Source organism: Rhamphochromis sp. 'chilingali' (genome assembly GCF_963969265.1).
Source record: "Rhamphochromis sp. 'chilingali' genome assembly, chromosome: 14".
Lineage (NCBI taxonomy): Eukaryota > Metazoa > Chordata > Actinopteri > Cichliformes > Cichlidae > Rhamphochromis > Rhamphochromis sp. 'chilingali'.
In genome coordinates, this window is record NC_137941.1 from 18,005,864 (window position 1) to 18,024,436 (window position 18,573).

Genomic DNA, 18,573 nt, shown 5'->3' on the forward strand with positions numbered 1-18,573 from the left:
AAAAAAAATATAATAAACCTTTATTATTCTTTGATAATGAGCAATACAGGCTATGTAACACACTCCAATTGAAACCGCCAGGTAAGTCTTTTTAATTGACTACTTTAGCTTTCACTAATAGTGATAAATACAATTTCACAGGACAGCTGTTTGAACAAATTGTAACACAAAAACATGAAAACATGCTCACTGAGGATGACACGTGGTTTCTACTGCTGATGCATTGCAAAATTAAACACAGCTCACAGGATGGCATTTACACGACATTCATATATTTATTTATGTATATTTAATATCAGATTGTACACAATTTAGAATTTACAGGAACAAAAAATATCCACAAGAAATGTTTAATTATACACAATTACTTTTGGGGAAAATGTTTGCATTCAGACCAGGATGGATCCAAATAGCTGTTGCGTGACATCTTAACGAGAAGCTTCAGTGTTTAAATATGACAGGTTGCAATAAAATGCTAGCCAACCCCACAAGCCAATCAATATCAGCTATTTCAGGTGTCGTTACAATGTAATAATGTCCTCATGTTAGAAATGTGTGTATCTTAATTTAAGAGAAAGGTTCAGTGAAGTTTATTCTATTTATTAGACGACATAGAAATCATAATTAGTGAACAAATACAGACTCAGTAATACACCAAAGGTAAGGCAAAGTTCACACAAAGCCTGTCTTCTCAGTTGTCTGACTGTAGAAAAAGTGCTTATGAGAAGTGTTTCCATCAGTCAGTCAGACCAAACATTCTTACTGTTCACATCTTTTTGACTGGGCGAGATCTCAAACAACCTCTGTGTGCAGGTGGATCCATGACATTCAAACGTTTTGCCATAACATAACACAAACATTCAAAAACATGCCTTTAAGTAAAATAAATAAGTGGGGAAATATTGTATGTCTAATAGCAGTCTAAACTTTTAAAGCAATTATATTTTGAAAGCCAAATACATTTTTAAGTTTGGTGCTCAACATGCAGAGGGAAGCCTTAACAAACACGAAACTAACATTTCAAAAGTTCTCTTTTATGCACTGTTTTACCCACAGTGTTTCACCATATAATAATAAAGTTAAATATCCAAGTTTCTTCCAAGTAATCTAATTACTGTGAGGAGATACAGCTAATCTACCACCGACCAAAATACAGTTTTCATCACTGCAACTTGGGATTGCCCTCAGCAGCAAATCAGACAATAAATGACAAACTACTGTTACACCATTATGAAAATTACTTCTTTTCTTTTTTGGAAAACATGTCCTGTACGATGCACTTTTGTACATAAAAATCAATCCTATGGCCTTGGTTATACAAAGGCTTGTTGTCCCTTACAGGCAGCAAAAAGGATGAATTGCTTTAAGTTTCTCCTTTGTCCAACATCAATCCCTGGACACAAGACCGCTTTTAATAGGCTAACAGATCAAGGTCCTTTGAGAAACCCTCAGCACACCTAAAGTAATTTTAACAAATTGCATTCATCACAAAATAAAAGAATACATGTTAAAACTATTTTGAACTAATATTACACCAGTAAAATTATGCTCGTAAATTCTATTGACATGTAAAACATCACAAGGAAAATATATAATAAAAAAGTGAAGAAATGCAAAAGATTCAATGAAAGGTTTCTATTTGTACACCTTGTTTGCAAAATAGATAATTAAAATTCTAATAAAAGAAAGAAACAATATTTCTCTTAATCAGACACAATGCCCACCCTGTCTGCTGCTAAATAGTAGACAGCAATGAGTAACTGCATCATGCCGCGTCAATCTCTCATGACTACATGTCACCAAATGTTTGCCTCCTTCTACTTTACTACAAAAGTATTTTGCCCTTTTTGCTAATTTCTTGTCGAAAAATGAAAGAAAATCAAATTAAATTGAAAATTACATTGAATAACATACACATTAAAGCATCAGTGAAAACAAACTGTAAGCCTAATTAACAGGTCCACACACAATACCACTGCATTTACATGGTATTGCAAAAACACGTAGATTTAATCCTAATGTATATGTCTTAAGTGGAATAGATTTTCTGAGTGTTTTTCCACACAAACCTTTTCAAATATACTTAATCATTGCATGCACAACTGTTTAGGCACTTGTAACCTTCGATTAATACAGTACTGACAAGTGACTGCAACATTAAGACTAACAGTTGAGACACTACTCAACACGCAACCCTCACAGGATCACAAGAGCTTTAGTTTGAATATGAGCAGCAGTAACTTCATACTCTTACTGAGCTGACTTTCATGGCTGTGGAGGCTATATCAACTTGAACAAGTGAAAAGTATTTACAGATCCATCAGTGAGTCAGCAATTGTCTTGAGCAATAATGCACATTTACTAAAGAGGTGTTAAATTAGAAAAACAAAATTGCTTTGAACGGATAAAACATTTCATTTCTCTCAGAAAAGACAGAAAACAATCTGTATATGTAATGCAAAGGCACACCAGGAGGTGGAGCACTGATCCATTACTCTGGGTGAAGTATAGAGGGACTCAGAGCATTTTTAAAGGGACATCCATAAACCTGCTGTTAGATTACATTTTTTTTATATACACAATTTTTTGTTAAGTTTAAAGTTAAATTAAGTGCTTTTCTCTTTGATTAAAAGTTAAATCTGGCACTAGATGAGCAATCATTATCATCAAAAACAAAACTTTCTTAGTTTAAATAACACATTCAATAAAGAATATGATGATGATAAAACTGCAATATAATCTACAATATAGGACGCCTTTACACCTGACATTAACAGGTACTGTCTACAGACTGAGAACTGATTAAAATATTTACATTATTTAAAACATCTCTGTTGTTTAGTTTTATGCCACTACTGCCAGTTTACTTCTCTGTAGCATCTATTGTATTTAAGTTTGATTGGTGGCTAAATGCACTCATAACCCTATCAGAATTAGTTTAGGAAACAAATAAATAATGCACATTGATCGTTGAAGGTGCATGTTAGCAGGTGCAAAGGCGTGTACAATAACAATCTCTCTGACACCTATTACAGTATAATGTAGAGGTTCATTATAACTGCCTGTAATGTATCATCATCATCATCATCATAATGTCAGATAAAGTCGGCGATGTTATCCACATGCAGCCTCTTGTATTTTGTGTGTATTGTTAACAGAATATTTACAGAATGGCTGCCCGGGACCCTTAACAGCAGCAACACGGCACTGGCTTCTGTTTCTGGCGGTTACTTGAGGATGATCTGTTTCGGAGGCAAAGACAAGTCACTGAGTAGTTTCACACAACAGGTATACTTTACAATCGCCTTTGTTACAAGACAAAGATTATTAAGGAACTCACTTCTCACTCTTAAGTGATATGAAAATACAAAGTTTAAGTGAAATGAACTTTATTCTCTTGATACATCGTTTTGTAAAAATGCGGCTTGACCTTGAAGCTAATTTAAGGTTAAAAGTTTTATTGATTTGCAAAAGTGATTTGGAACTGAAATTATAAGTTTTGATATTAAAAAATGTGTTTAAACAATCAAATGAATTATTTTACACATTGAATAAATTGTTTTATGCATTTTTAAAAACAGTTTTAACTATTTATCAGCTTCAAACCCTTTTTTTTTTCCAGTGTCAGACTTTTGACCGTGATTTTGTGTTGTGGCTGTGTATCAAAGGGGAGGGGTGCGTGTAGACTAGTGATTGAAAGCTCCTGTGTCACGTTGGTTACAAGTTTAAAATGAGCATTTTGGCTGAAGATGGTCACTGCTCCTTCACGGGATGCTGCCGGCACCAGCCACAGTTTCAGATTGTGCTATAATAGACTATATTGATGGGTCAATATTTGAAACATATTGATATACATACATGTGGGGAAAAAATTTACCCCTACAACAAGGAATACTGTTATCTGATTGGGTGGTAGGTTGCAAAAAAGCTATATTGAGATTAGAATCTCGCCCACCTTATTTAAACCTAATGTAAAAGAGTTCATAGCACCTGCAATATCAATATGTTACAAACATTCACTCATCAATATAGTCAATCATAGGATAATCCAGGAAACCATGTTTCTTACCTGTTGGCTGGTGCCAGCAGCATCCTGTAAAGGAGCGATGACCATCTTCCATCAAAATGCTCATTTTAAACTTGTAACAAATGTGACACAGAAGCTGTCAATCATCAGTCTACACCCACCTCTCCCCATTCATACATGCCCACAACACAAAACCAGGGTTAAAAATCGGAAAATGATCAAATCAGATGTAAAATAAAAAAATAAACGTAAACTAACAAAAAAAAAAAAAATGAAAACAAATTTATTCAAAATAAAATCATTCTTTTGTTTTTTTTAAACAGTTTTTTTTTACATTTTAAATATCAAAACGTAGAATTTCAGTTTCAAAAGACTTTTCAAATGAATAAAACTTCTGACTCTGACTTAGCCCCACACTTTTATGCCAGTGGTCATGACAAAGTTTAAATACTAACTTATCCGTATGTCCATATGACTTCATTCATTAAACATTAAAAAGACAACAGTAATCAAAGTAAAGAATACCAAATACTTTAGATTTACTCTCTCAATCCTAATATTAAATGTTTCAAACTAGCCAATTGAGGAAATGTGAATAATATTTTTTATTACACGAATAATAAAAATCTTATATTAAGACGTTGCACACAGAAAGTCAGCATAACCAATATCAAGAACTGTATGGTTAAGTCCTATATACTGTAGCTTGTGTTGGAAAAGACACTGACATCAACCAAAGCATAAAACATGCAATAGAGAATATAAGCGACACCACAGTTTGCAGATGGAAGAGCTAGAAATATGTTTTGTTTCTAAAGGAAAGGATGAGATGCAGCCTAGTTGGTCTACGAGGTACACGAAAGCTTAATGCTGCAATGCAAGCCGGGCATCTCTACGCTGATGAAGCAACTCCCCTGATTGAAAGATGAAGCACTTATTTAGAGCTCAAGGATTTATGACAGAAAGCTTTAAAAAGGAGCAAACCTGATTGGTTGGTGCTGTTGCTGTGTAGGGGACACTTGTGGCGGGAGTAGTTGCTGCAGAGACAGTAGCAGGCGTAGCACTGTACATCATGGGGACTTTTTCAGGAAGGGAACCATGAAAGCAATGAAAAGGGAGGTGGAGCATTATGGTAACCATAGCAATGTATCTCTCTCTCTTGCCAAGCAAATACAAAATGACATTAGCAGCAAGCCATCATTGGGTTAGACCAGCAGATGGCATGTGATCACACAGCAAAGCGAGACAGCAGGGGAAAAACATAAAAGGAGGGCTGATAAGAGATAAAATTAGGAAATCTGTCCATAATCTGGCATCCCACAAGATATGGCATGTAAAGCTATGCCACCAGAGGTGATCAATGTGTTTGTTTGTTGTTGTTTTGTTTTTTTAAATACAACATTTACAGAGTTTTACTATTAATACAAAACATTAAAGAGCATAAACTATGAGGTAAATCTATGGGATGCTGATCAAATTTCCTAATCACAATCCAGAATAAACCAAAAGTGCTTACATTTCTTTACTGTGCTTTGATTATTTAAAATAATTTTACAAGCATATATACATACAGGGCTCTGATCAGAAAGGCAAAAAATGAAACATAAAGCTAAAAATGTTTACTAAAAAACTAAAGTAATCTCTTGTTTTTTTCAGTTTTTGTTCTCATCCAGTTTCCTGGTTCAAAGGGTTGATTTCTCATCCGTTAATAGTAAGTATACTCTACCTTATCCAGACAAAGTAATGTATTCTTTACTACAAAAGGACATGGTTAAAGAAGAACATGGAGGAGGCACCTACCAATGCCATTAGCTGGAGTCATGCACAACACAGAACCTGTGTGATTTACAGGTGAAAAAAGAAAAGGTCTTTATCAAAATCGACATACATTAATATGGTCAATACTGGTGTAAGCCCATAAAAACAGATCTTTACTTTATTAAACAGGCCCATTGTGTTAATGCAGCATTGTTTTGTTCTGATGGATACAAGCTGAGTAACACAAAACTAGTGTTTTGTAGTTAGTGTTCACTAACTACAAAACAGGCGCATTAACATAGAATACATTTAAGAGAAATTTCTGCAAGCAAACAGACCTTTTCAAACCAGACATTTACACTGGTCGCATTAGGTGAGGTGTAGGTGTATGGAGAGAAATTGCCTCAAAAAAGGTTACAAATATGTACAGTATGACACACAAGACCCCCCCCCACCAAAAGAAAACAAAGGAAATCCCAATTTTACACCAGAACATGAACACAGCTTACATATATGGATGTGTACAAAGCTGACCTTGTGAAATGTGTCTCAAAAGCCCACGTGTGCATATTAGGCGATTAGTTCACATGGTTTTGTAAGTGAGCGAGAGGGATGTTACGTGTAGTTTTAGACATTTGTATACACAGAAAATTATCCAATTTGTGAAGCTGAACTTAACAAATTGTGTGTAAATGATCAGTATTTAGTCAGGTTTAAACGTATGCATTTGTAAATCTTAGTTTACGCGTGTGTGTCATACTGTACACATTTGTAATTCTTTGAGGCAAATTTCTCCCCATATAGGTGTGTCTATGACCATGACTTGCCAACTGACATATAGCACACCTGTTGCCTTGAAGAACCTGCCCTGGTTGTTAAGAGGTCATCAATTTGCTTTGTAACCACTGCTTCAATCTTTAATAGTTTACTGGTTCTACTGGAGTAACTGAGAGCAACTGTTTTTCATAACAGTCTTACTTTTCGTAATATGAGTTAAACAAAGTTTAATTATAAGCTATGATAAAGCCAAGAATCTTGCAGTGACATGTCAAAAACCTGTTAGTGTAAGGATTAAGAGTCACACCCTTTTTTGAAAGCTTTGATATAACAGACCTGTTCACAAGGAGTGCTGCTGATCCTGCAAATTTCTTCAGTTAAGTAACAGTAATACATGATGTGATATTTGCGAACAATATCTGACGGCAATAAGCCCTGAGACAGACACGGAAATCTAGCTTAGCCATGGAGTCATAGCAGGTTTGGAAGCTCACCTGTGGGATAAAATGCTGCAGTGGGCTGCTGCAGAGTCTGTGAGCTGACCAGAGCCTGCTGGTAGTGCAACAAACTGGGGCTGAGGAGAGAGCCGGCCCAGCTGCTCTTCTCAAGAACTGGTCTCTTTGGTAGGGGTTGCAGAACACTATGGGGAAAGGCCTGGAAAGGGACAAGAGGCAATAAGACACTTCCCATATTTCTGTTACGCACACCTTTAAAAGGATATGTTAGTATTTATGTTTAAAAAATGATACACATGACTAAAATATAAAGATGACACAATGAAAAAAAAAACTACCACAGATATGACTGGTGTAATGTATTCACCAAAACTTATTTGACAACTTGAGCACTTAAAAATACCCATGCTGACAGATCATGTACAGAAGGGCAATATAAGACTTGAAGAAGCCGTAAACCCCAATGACAAAAATGAAAAGTTCTCACAGTACAATTAATAGCTACATGCAAAGCAAAAGGTGAAAGTACCAGGTCTACAGTTGCCTCGAGGGGTCGCTTCATTGCTTTGGCAGTCGACTGAGTCTTTTAATAGCAGGCAGCGAGCACATGATGGCAGTGGGCCAATGGGATTCAAGCGTATTAACATACAGGTAACAGCAAGCAGAGGTGCATCATGGAGGACAGCATTGTGGATAGGTGAGAAGGGGAAAACAAAACAAAAATAACCTGAATGTAGTATACCACATAAAACACAATATTCATGCACAGTAAGGACACATTAAACTAAAGATTCCTTAATTAGTAGGTCAACATGTACAGTTAATGAATCATTTTGGCAACAAAGACTTATAATAACAAGGGTGTAATAACCTTAAACTATACGTCAAGTTTGAGAACAATGCTTAAAATGAAAGGTATTAAAATATTAACAAAACCTACTATGCACACAAAAGGATTTTGGAACACGCTGGTTTTATGACTCCAAGTGCAGGATACTGATATAATGCACAGCAAGCACTTAACAGTTTCATAATTAAATGAAAGATAGCTTGGTTTTATGAAGGTAGCAAAGGCAGTACCACAAATCAAAAGTTAAAACAACCATGCACCTGATGTCACAAAGCACAGAATGTGGAGCTCCATTTACTGCATTCACACTAAAGCTTTTGAATTACAGATGTCTCCTTAACTTGTACAGTACATAAGAACAACTAACAACTTAAACTACAACCTAAATAAAAATGTATGGAAAAGAATTAACCATAAAAGATGATGTATGCTAGACATGATTTTTAAGTAGAATGGAGGCCAAAGAAGCATAATTTAGTGAGCCAATGTGGCTTTAATATTGCACTAAAGAAAAGATAATAGAAATTGTGAGAAGCCTGATTGTGCATTACATTTAAAGGCTATTTAATGATACTTAATGACGCAATTTAAAAACAATCCAAGAAAAATTGTAGCTGTAAGACTTAATGAAGAGGATCAATTTAAAATTGCTAAGACTATGTAAATCTGTGAGAGGAAGGTGTCAGATTCAACTGTCTGAAGTTTTACATAGGAAATCAATATTGTGACCTTTAAGAAGTTTTATTTAAAAATAAAATACTGGTGCATTTCTTTGATATTAAACTACTTCAGGAGTTGCTGCTTAAAGTTTTGAGAGGAGCTTCTATTCAACTTCACTGAATGTACCATTACAAATGCTTACAAATATGCAGCACTCCACATTCAGCAATTTCATAGACAGAACAATGATGAACACTTTATCAATCATCAGAAGGATAACACTCTGACTTACCACAGCTGCAGCTGCGGCTGCGGCCTGTGCTGCCACTGCTGTCTGATTGATTTGTTGTTGACTGGATTTGATTTTGGCCTGCAAGTGTGCAGGCGGGTGAAAATACTTGCACTTCTCCCTGGAACAGCGACTCTTGATGTAGTCCATGCAAACAGTGACAGTGTTATCTGTGGTGTCAATCATTGGGCTGTCACTGGGATGAGCAAAGCGGCAATCTGTCTCCCCTCTTGCACAGTTTCCTCGCTGAAACTCACGACACACCTGAGAGGAGCAAGAGGAGTTCAGCTTTTAAATGTGTAGCCAGATCATGTGAAACCGCATAAGCGCTAATGTATTTTTATGTGAAGTCACGCCTTGGTGTGCATGAATACCTCTAGTTTGTCTGAACGCTGAAGCTTCTGTGAGGGAGAAGAAGAGGAAGAGGAGGAGGAAGAGGAGGAGCACTGGACTGAGACAGGTGAGCTCCCTGGAACAAGAACCGGAGTGCTGGAGAGGATGTCTGAAGGAATGAGGCTCATTCCATGGCTTAATGGTGTCATGTATGAACCATAACCGAGACCAGCGTTTGTGCCAAGTCCCTGTGTAAATGTTGGCTATGAGGGAAGAGCATACATATTATGTGTGAGAATGCCATCCATCAACATCACACTGACTTAAAATTCCTCCTGAACCAGGACTTTACCACAGGCTGCAGGCTGGGTCCAGGGATCATGAGCTGCATCTGCTGGGCAAGCACGGCTGCTGCAGTCTTCTGATGGATGAGGTTGTTGCGCCCATTTATCTCTAACTGGGTTTTTAAGTGTGAAGGTGGATGAAGGTACTTGCAGTTTTCTCTTGAGCATCTGCCCTGCATTCAGAGAAATTATAAAGTGAAATAGAAGCATTTTCATTCATATCATAAAGAAATTTTACAATCTGATAGACTAAAAATGTTGCTGAATCAAAAGACTGAGAAAAAAAATGAATGTTTTGTTTTCATCAAAATCCTGTAAGATTGTCTCAAAGAAATGTAATCGTCAACATGTTTTTTCTCCACAGCTCTCCCACTCAGGCTCCACTGTCAGCGGTGCTGTGTTGCATGACGTGACAGCTAGTCGTGGCTAGAATAAAGCATTTTACATTGCAATGATGGATGTCAAAATTTTCTTGAGTCAGGCACAAGACTTTACTTGGAGTGCAGACAGTTAGTGTTGAAAAATGCAAAAGAATAAACTGTTGCAGATTATGTGTTGCATTACATCCTTTATTTAGACTCTCACAGATCAGATCAGAGCTGGTACTCAGAAGTGTTAATCAGCAGGTTAAATGATTTTTCCCATGAAAATTTCACAGACTACACAATTCTCAATCCTACCCGACCCACCTACTATCCAAAATCATTCACTGCACAGTCACTGAACATCAGCTTTGAATGCAACACTTGTGCAGCATATACTGTGCATTACAACATGCATTGGCTAATTACACAGGTTTTTTTTTACTCATTTAGCCTTAACGGTGGTATATTTCAGCGGTTTGTTTTTAAGCCTAAATACAAAACCTGAAAAACCCTTTATTTATTTATTTTACCCTCAATATGAGCCAATCAAAGCCATCCCTGCCACTCAGGCATTTATATTAACCTAATAAGAGATGAGCGTTCTCTCTCCTATATATTCAAGTTCTCAGACTCATGTCTGCTCATTTAAATTTCTTCTGACATTCATTTAGATATATATTCTGAATACTGGTTATTAATTTGTCTTATCTATAAAGAAAAAATGTAGTACTCACAGAATGAACCAAACAAGGAGATACAACAACCAAGGAATGACTTGACTTTATATCTTCAGCATCTAGCCCTAGAAAATTTTCAGAAGTAATGCCTGCTGGTACTGAACTTTAGCCCTGATATATAACAAAAACGTATCGCCTACAATAAAACTGTAGAAACAGCAAGCAAAAGGAATCAGCTACATCTGGACATCAACAGTACTGTCGGGTGCTTTATTAGAAGCCACGAGGATCTACTTACAATACCAAAGAGTGTGCATATTCTTCAACATGATGACATCAATTGTGTTAGGATTCACTGGTGAATGGGAAAGTTAACAGTAATTGTTTTGACATGTCCTTCTCACTCACAACCCTGAATTGAACAAAAATCGTATGGCAACAACGTCAGCAGGAAAGCCAAGAGAAAAATACGAGGAAAACACGTCTCTGAATGGCTAGCTCTCACTAAGCAAACAAGGGCTCAATACTACAAAACATCATTGTAAACTTTGACATAGTTAGACAGAGTTCCTAAAAATTGGAAAAGCACAGCTTGACATTCATTCTCGAAATTCCAGTAGAAACTCTATACTCCCCTTAAGGTACCCTGTTGAAAAAACATTTTAGTCTGGCTCTGAATAAACTGCACATTTTATTTAGAGCAACGAATGAACATTTGTTAGAAAATCTTCAGCTAATTTGACAAATAAAAATCATAAATAAGGCATTTTAGGGTATCCTTTATCTCATGTAACAGTAAATTAAGTAGTTTTGATATTTGCTTGTTGGTCAAATAAAACAAGCACTTTACTTGTGAACAGGACAATCAGTTTAGATCATTTTTATATATGAATGTAATTTATTTATACTCTTTCTTGAGTTTCTTGAAATGTTCTATTCAAATCTATTATAATTATGATCATTAAATTTCCATATTAATCAATATGAAGGTAATGCAGATAGTTGCAGTTGTAGCTTTTCTTTTCAAAGCAGAGAGCTGTTCTCACCTTAATATTTTATGAGCAAAATGTAATACAATCTTTTACAAAGGAAATTACAGATTTCTGGCCGACTACTTTGCAGTAAAATAAATATTATGGAAACCTCTAATCACTTTGATAAGTTGAAAAGTGCTTGGTGCCACTTATCTACAACATAAAGCCAATGTCTGAACTAATAAAACCCCCCTTTCAGATATGCACCCAATTAATCTGTTGTTCCATTATTCTGTTGGCATCTGAATGTATCAATTAGATTTCTGAATGAAGACTCCGGTCGCTTTTTTAGCCAGCAGGCTGGACCTACCATACCAAAGAGGGATGATTAGTTTATGAAAAGGGAAGACGGACTGCAGAGTGGTGCAGCTCACCGACAGTCATAATAATCAAGATGAACAATAAATGTTTTTATATGAAGGAATGAAGTAGATTCATTCTATGAATGTAAAAACTTGTAGCAAGGTGGTAAGGAGATGAGTCAACATGAGGATAGTCCTGGAGGCAAAGCTGGATTTTGGTGTGATGGTGAATGTGTGAGAGTGGATTAAGGATGCCCCCACCTCATTCAGGGCAACTGAGCAAGCAGGAGAATAAACTGACTGTAATCCATCTGGCTGCCAGATTTTTTTTTCTTCTTCTATCACCTAAATCCTCTGGATAAGTGATTAGATTTTACCGTACAATCTTTGGGAAATAGTGGTATTACCCATGATTTCACAAATAGTAGAGCAATATGGGAAATGAGGCTGGATGCTTGGGAGGGTTAATGCACTGAAGGGCTCTGAGAATTCAATATTAAACTTACACCTGACTATACAACAGTGATGCTAACAGTTGATTTCTCTATTATCACCACTTAACATGGGAAATGAGCATGCTTGAATTTTTTCTAACCCAAGAAATAATTATTTTTCTTTCACTTTTATAAACTAATAACTGACACGTACTTCCAGCACTACATTATTAAGCATATAAGTAACTTACACAGTTACACTGCTAGCAAACAGCAACAAAATCCAGTTTTCCTTTTAGTCTTAGTTTACTTTCATACTCCTTTATACAGGGGCATTATTTTCTGACACTTAATAGAAGATCATTAATATGTCTTACCTTCAATGAGTCAAAGCAGGCTATGACTCTTCCATTTTCAATTTGGCAGCTCTTCGACGGATGAGCAAATTTGCATTCCTCATCACTGCGTGAACAGTTTCCTCGCTGAAACTGTCGACAAACTTCCAGAGTTAGCCATTTTGTGTCTCTCGCTGAAGAAATATTTAACGCCATGTCCAAAAGTTGTAACTTTAAAGCAACTTTTAAAAGTCACTCTTATTGTTGAAAGACTAATTCACCAGAAGCTGTAGCTTAATCGCAGCTTTTAGCTCTGAATACAGTCTGCTTCTTTGTTAAAACAACCAGATGACTCCCCCATCAGAAGGAGCAGAAAAATCAGATGACTAGCCAATCAAAGAAAAATTATCCTAGAAACAAGAAGAACTGTGTTTTTTACAGCAAGAGACTGCAGTGTATACTCCACAGCCGAGAACGCCCACAGAGAGTGAACAATGATCTCAACACAGAATTGTTACTCTGTCGTATGTGCGCTGGTCAGTAGCCTCCGTCTTGTTATCCTCTATTTTATGGCTTGAATTTCTCATTCTTTTAGGTGCTGAAAGTGTGCAAACCAGCGACAAAGGGCTTGAGCTGAGGTATCCTGTGTTGGTGCATGAGACTGCAACTTAAAAAAGAAGCGAGGGGCAGCAATGTACATGAACCAACTTCAGGTCGGAGATATCTTCTCAAAGGCACTATCTGTTTGTAATCTGAAAGAAAAGAAAACAGGGATATTACTGAAATTAAACTTAATTGTGATTACAGCATCATTAGTCTGTTCAGTGGGCATATTAAGATACGTTAAGATGTTATGTAAAATATGAGAACAAACTCCCCACAGAAAGACAGGTTCGAACCCAGGACCTTCTAGCAGTGAGGTAACCACTGCACCAACATGCCCCCATGACGATAGTGCAGAGCAGACAATTCACATTGTTAGAACTCCTCTGTAAGTAATAAAAGTTCAGCTCATACAAAGCTGTCAGCGTTTTATCAAGAAAAGAGACTTTGCACACACCTGCAAATCACTCACCACCTCACATCTGTTCCTGTCTTTATTTAAAGCCATTAGTCTGCCTCCTCTATAAACTGAATTACAATGAAGTGGCAGATGCCATCCATTTAAACTCATACAACTACACAAAATAGGTTTGAATCAGCAAAGCACAAGTCATACATTTTGCAATCAGGCATAAAAAAATCCGTTTATCTTTCACCATGGAGCTCCTTCTCATCATTTCGTGGGAAATCCAAAGGGAATACAGATGTTTTATGCCTACACATTTCACTCTTTTCCAGGTTATGCTGCCTAAATAAAAGCATTAGCATTTTATAAAGGCACCAGATCACACAATCAGAGTTTTGCTGAAACACGGTTATGACACATTTGCATCAAAGTTTGTTCATCAGGATCCATTAATTGCACTTTATAAGAGTCATACAGTTATTGCAGCCAATTCATTTTTTTCTACTTCTCTATGTACTGCTAAGCTGGTTGGGAGTCAAACACAAACTGCGTAGTCAGACCTGCAACTACACAGGAAGTTGCTGAGCAGACAGAAAAGGTGGACAACTCATGAGCTGATTAAATCTGCATGATTTGATTTTTTTTATCCTACTAAAATCAACTAAAGCTATCAGTAAATACTGCACTCCAAAAGCTGTTTTGCTCTGCTGCTCTTCCTTTTCTTTTGCAGCAACCCTTGGTCTAACAGTACGCTGCAGCAAATTCCTTTAGGCGCAAGTCAGGAAACAGAGCAGGAAAACCGACCTCTCTCACTTCATTCGGCACTAAAATGCTTGTTCTTGTTTCCTGGAATCTAGGCTGGAGATACAACTTTCAAGCTGCTGACTTCTAAATATACTGACAAGAAAAAACAACTCTTACCCTTCTTTCTGTCCCATGGATTCAGTGACTAAAGATTTTCTCTTCACAGCAAGAAAAACAGACTCTCTGCCAGGCTCTGACTAAAACATTTCCAGCCACCCCCTTCCTGTCTGGGAGCTGGCCTCTGGGAAGACCCTCCCAGTTAGAAATTGTCCAATAGGGAACAAGAATCTGATCTGCCATGTGAAACTTCCTGTTGACCATTTATTTATGATTACAATCTGATTACTTGGAGAACGTGGAATTCAACACTTGATCCATGCCTCCAGAGTTTGCTGCTGCAGGGATGAACAATGATGCATGTGAAATAAATTATTTTGCAAGCTTGCACAAAGCTTCTGCACAAACATGACTACAGAGCATGCAGCCCATAAGTGTATATCCTAAACACTCTTTACAGTTAATTATCATAAATACAGGCCTGAGTTATTAGCTCCATACCTTGGATTAGGTGCAGGTCAGTATGCTGGTATTAAAAACCCGTAATAACCCAATGTAAATAGAAATACGCCTTTTTTGTTTTGTGTGTGTTATCTTTCAGTTCTAATTGTAACATTTAAATAATTTCAGCATCCTTCTCAGTTCAGGGGTGTAGCCACTTACTGCTGACAATATGATGGATGGCGTTGTCTTAATGGCACTTCCGAGTATCCCAGGTAGGAATCATTTTGTCTACTTTTTAAAAAAAATGTAGTCATTTTCAGAGTAAACGAGGAAATGCACATAAGAAGCACCGCTGTAGGTGTACCATAACAACAAATACAATCATATTGTGTCACTGTAATTCGATTAAAAGCTGTAAGAAAATACTTTAAGGCTTACTAGTACAATGGCAGTCAACTAACTGCCACTATTTTGTATCACGCAGTTTTATTACCACAGTTTGAGACTGCTAGGATGCTTAAGTGTCAGCTTTACAACCCAATCAGAAATACATTCACATTAACATGCATTAGCTTGCATTAGCCACACTGGTAGCAGAAAGACAGGACCTGCTTACCTCATCATCACGAACGAGCTGCTTCCCAGAGGATACGACAATCACGCACCAGCTAGGACAACGGCAACCCAACTAACGAAAACAATATGTCAAGTGTTCCCGAAATTTCCTCTCAATAGCCTCTTTATTTCTCGCCCTGTTCTGAGAATTACCGCTCGTTATTTCATCCACGTCTCCGACCTAATTTCTTTAGTTTGTAGCGCTGCACAGATTTAAGCAACAAGCTTTTGACAGCTTACTGTACGACCGTCAGTTCAGTGTGATAAAGGGGTGTCCCTGGGTGCGATGCGAAGGCTGAAAACAGCCATTAATTCAGCATATGACGTTTCAACCGAGCGTAAGGCGTAATTTATTGTATAGAGACATTTCATACATTAAGTTGATTTCTAAAATAATAATATAGTGGGAAAAAGTAGGCATTCTTTAACTTCTATTTTCTGACACCCACCCTACGTCCGCAAAGTGGTACGATCCACACGAGTGCCAGTAGGCTAAAAGGGCAAGGGTTTGCTTGTTACCAAGGGAACAGCAATAAAACTATGTGAGTTTTGTGGATTATGTTCATGAGAGCACTCGTTCCCACACAAATATAAACAAATTAACGAAGAATGTATATATATATTTTGAAAAAGGCATTGGAAAGTGAGAATTTAGCAACAAACAAAAACTTTACAAATATATATGTGTGACGTCTTGTCCATTTATTTGGAAGAAAAGTAGTTATAAAAATATAATTTGTACAAGGTATTAAAAACCTGTATATGTATATTACTAATATGAAGCAGATGCAGTAGCATGCAATCTCACAGGTCTGCTCAAGGTCAAATACGATGGATGCTAACCGAGATAGGATGTCAGAGAGGAAATGGAGGGAGACAGAGCAGAGACCATCATTTTGCTATAAAGTCAAATATTTATACTATAGAGATATAAAAAATGCTTACTCTGAGTCCAGACATGGTGGTTGTGCTGGACTTTATCACTGGCACATGTATGCCAATTTTCTACTTGTCATATTATTTGTAAAAACAAAACAAAACAAAACACACACACACACACACACACACACACACACACACACACACACACACACACACACACACACACACACACACACACACACACATTTATATATGTGTATCTATCTATCTATCTATCTATCTATCTATCTATCTATCTATCTATCTATATATATATATATATATATATACATATATATATATATATATGTACATATATATATATATATGTATATATATATATATATATACATATATATATATATATGTACATATATATATATAGATATAGATATAGATATATATATATAGATATATATCTATATATATATTGGTGGTATTCAGCGAATGATGGTGTTTATAGAAAGCATATTGTTAGCAGCAGATTAAAAGTTGCATATGTTTAATTTTCGGTTAATCATGATTATTTCTTCTATCTATCAATTCTTTTATCATTAACAGTTTATTATAAGATAGTTACTTTTCAAAGTCATATTTCTATTTTTATTGCGTATATTGTCATTTAGCAGCCCGTTTCATTCTTAATTTGTTTATGCACCTTTAATTGTTGTTGTGTTTAAATATATTGTTTTTCTTTCATAGCCTTGTTTTGTTAGGTTTGATTGTTTTACACCTAAGGACATGGAGACAGACTGTTTTTTTAAACAGAAAATATAACCTAAAATATATAAAAATGTTCATTTTAATTCTTGAAATAGAACAAGTAACCAGTTAGTAATTGAATGTATAAATAAATATTCTAATTATATGTCAGATAGATAGATAGATAGATAGATAGATAGATAGATAGATAGATAGATAGATAGATAGATAGATAGATAGATAGATAGATAGATAGATAGATAGATAGATAGATAGATAGATAGATAGATAGATAGATAGCACCTGTGGCAAATTCAACATTTTTTCTAGTAGCTGTCATAAAACAAAACAGTCATGAATAATTGACTCTTTTCTGTTTCCCCAGTCTTTTTGAGGCTTTAGCTCAGCCTTATCTGATTTGTCACACTGACACATCTCAAACTGGAGATGTGGCATGAGGAAAGGTCACCATATTGCTCTCTTTGGGGAAAATGTCAGTGCCATGGTGAATCATTTTAAAAACAACCGATGCTTTCATTCATTTGAACTGGACACTTTTTTTTGCCCCTTCACATTTTTGTTATATATTGTTATTAGGTACGACTCTGCAATATGTGGCTTTGGTGGAAAATGTTGAATTGTTTTGTTTCAGATGTCCCATGCATTTCAATGGATTTTTTTTTTTTTACTGTTATTTAGCTGTCAGTAGAATAAATAAGTATCCACTTTTCTCTGTACATCAATCTGCTTAAGTCTCTCTTCCAATAACAAAAACATCTATTTGAACATGTATCTCAATACTAACTGTGCACCTATTAAACACATTCTTATGGCCAACGTACAAGCTGATTTCATTATAACAAAACATCCAAAACATTACCCAACTCTCATGCTTGCAGTATCCGGGTACCAGTAAAGGTCCTACAGGGACAATGCACAAATATTCATACAGGGAGTGCAAAATTATTAGGCAAGTTGTATTTTTGAGGAATAATTTTATTATTGAACAACAACCATGTTCTCAATGAACCCAAAAAACTCATTAATATCAAAGCTGAATGTTTTTGGAAGTAGTTTTTAGTTTGTTTTTAGTTTTAGCTATTTTAGGGGGATATCTGTGTGTGCAGGTGACTATTACTGTGCATAATTATTAGGCAACTTAACAAAAAACAAATATATACCCATTTCAATTATTTATTTTTACCAGTGACACCAATATAACATCTCCACATTCACAAATATACATTTCTGACATTCAAAAACAAAACAAAAACAAATCAGCGACCAATATAGCCACCTTTCTTTGCAAGGACACTCAAAAGCCTGCCATCCATGGATTCTGTCAGTGTCTTGATCTGTTCACCATCAACATTGCGTGCAG

At 36.1% G+C, this 18,573-nt stretch overlaps 1 protein-coding gene across 1 annotated transcript; it reads right to left on the bottom strand.

Annotated features, from left to right (window-relative positions):
* Window positions 1–125: 125 nt before the first annotated feature.
* LOC308409473 (muscleblind-like protein 2a) lies at window positions 126–14,683 on the bottom strand. Its single transcript, XM_080902256.1, has 10 exons — window positions 14,571–14,683; window positions 12,683–13,392; window positions 9,502–9,666; window positions 9,191–9,412; window positions 8,820–9,080; window positions 7,547–7,600; window positions 7,057–7,216; window positions 5,828–5,863; window positions 5,012–5,106; window positions 126–3,242 (listed from the first exon to the last, which is right to left on the bottom strand). The coding sequence occupies exons 2-10, from the start codon at window positions 12,854–12,856 to the stop codon at window positions 3,228–3,230; spliced, it is 1,182 nt and encodes a 393-aa protein (XP_080758382.1). The 5' UTR covers window positions 12,857–13,392; window positions 14,571–14,683; the 3' UTR covers window positions 126–3,227.
* Window positions 14,684–18,573: the final 3,890 nt, after the last annotated feature.

Excerpts from the sequence above, each read along its gene's own strand:
- LOC308409473 (XM_080902256.1), bottom strand. The coding sequence starts at position 12,856 with ATGGCGTTAAATATTTCTTCAGCGAGAGACACAAAATGGCTAACTCTG. Across the intron at positions 9,667-12,682 it reads CCTGCTTTGACTCATTGAAG|GGCAGATGCTCAAGAGAAAA; the intron begins GTAAGACATATT and ends CTCTGAATGCAG. Across the intron at positions 5,864-7,056 it reads TGCAGCATTTTATCCCACAG|GTTCTGTGTTGTGCATGACT; the intron begins GTGAGCTTCCAA and ends TAAATCACACAG.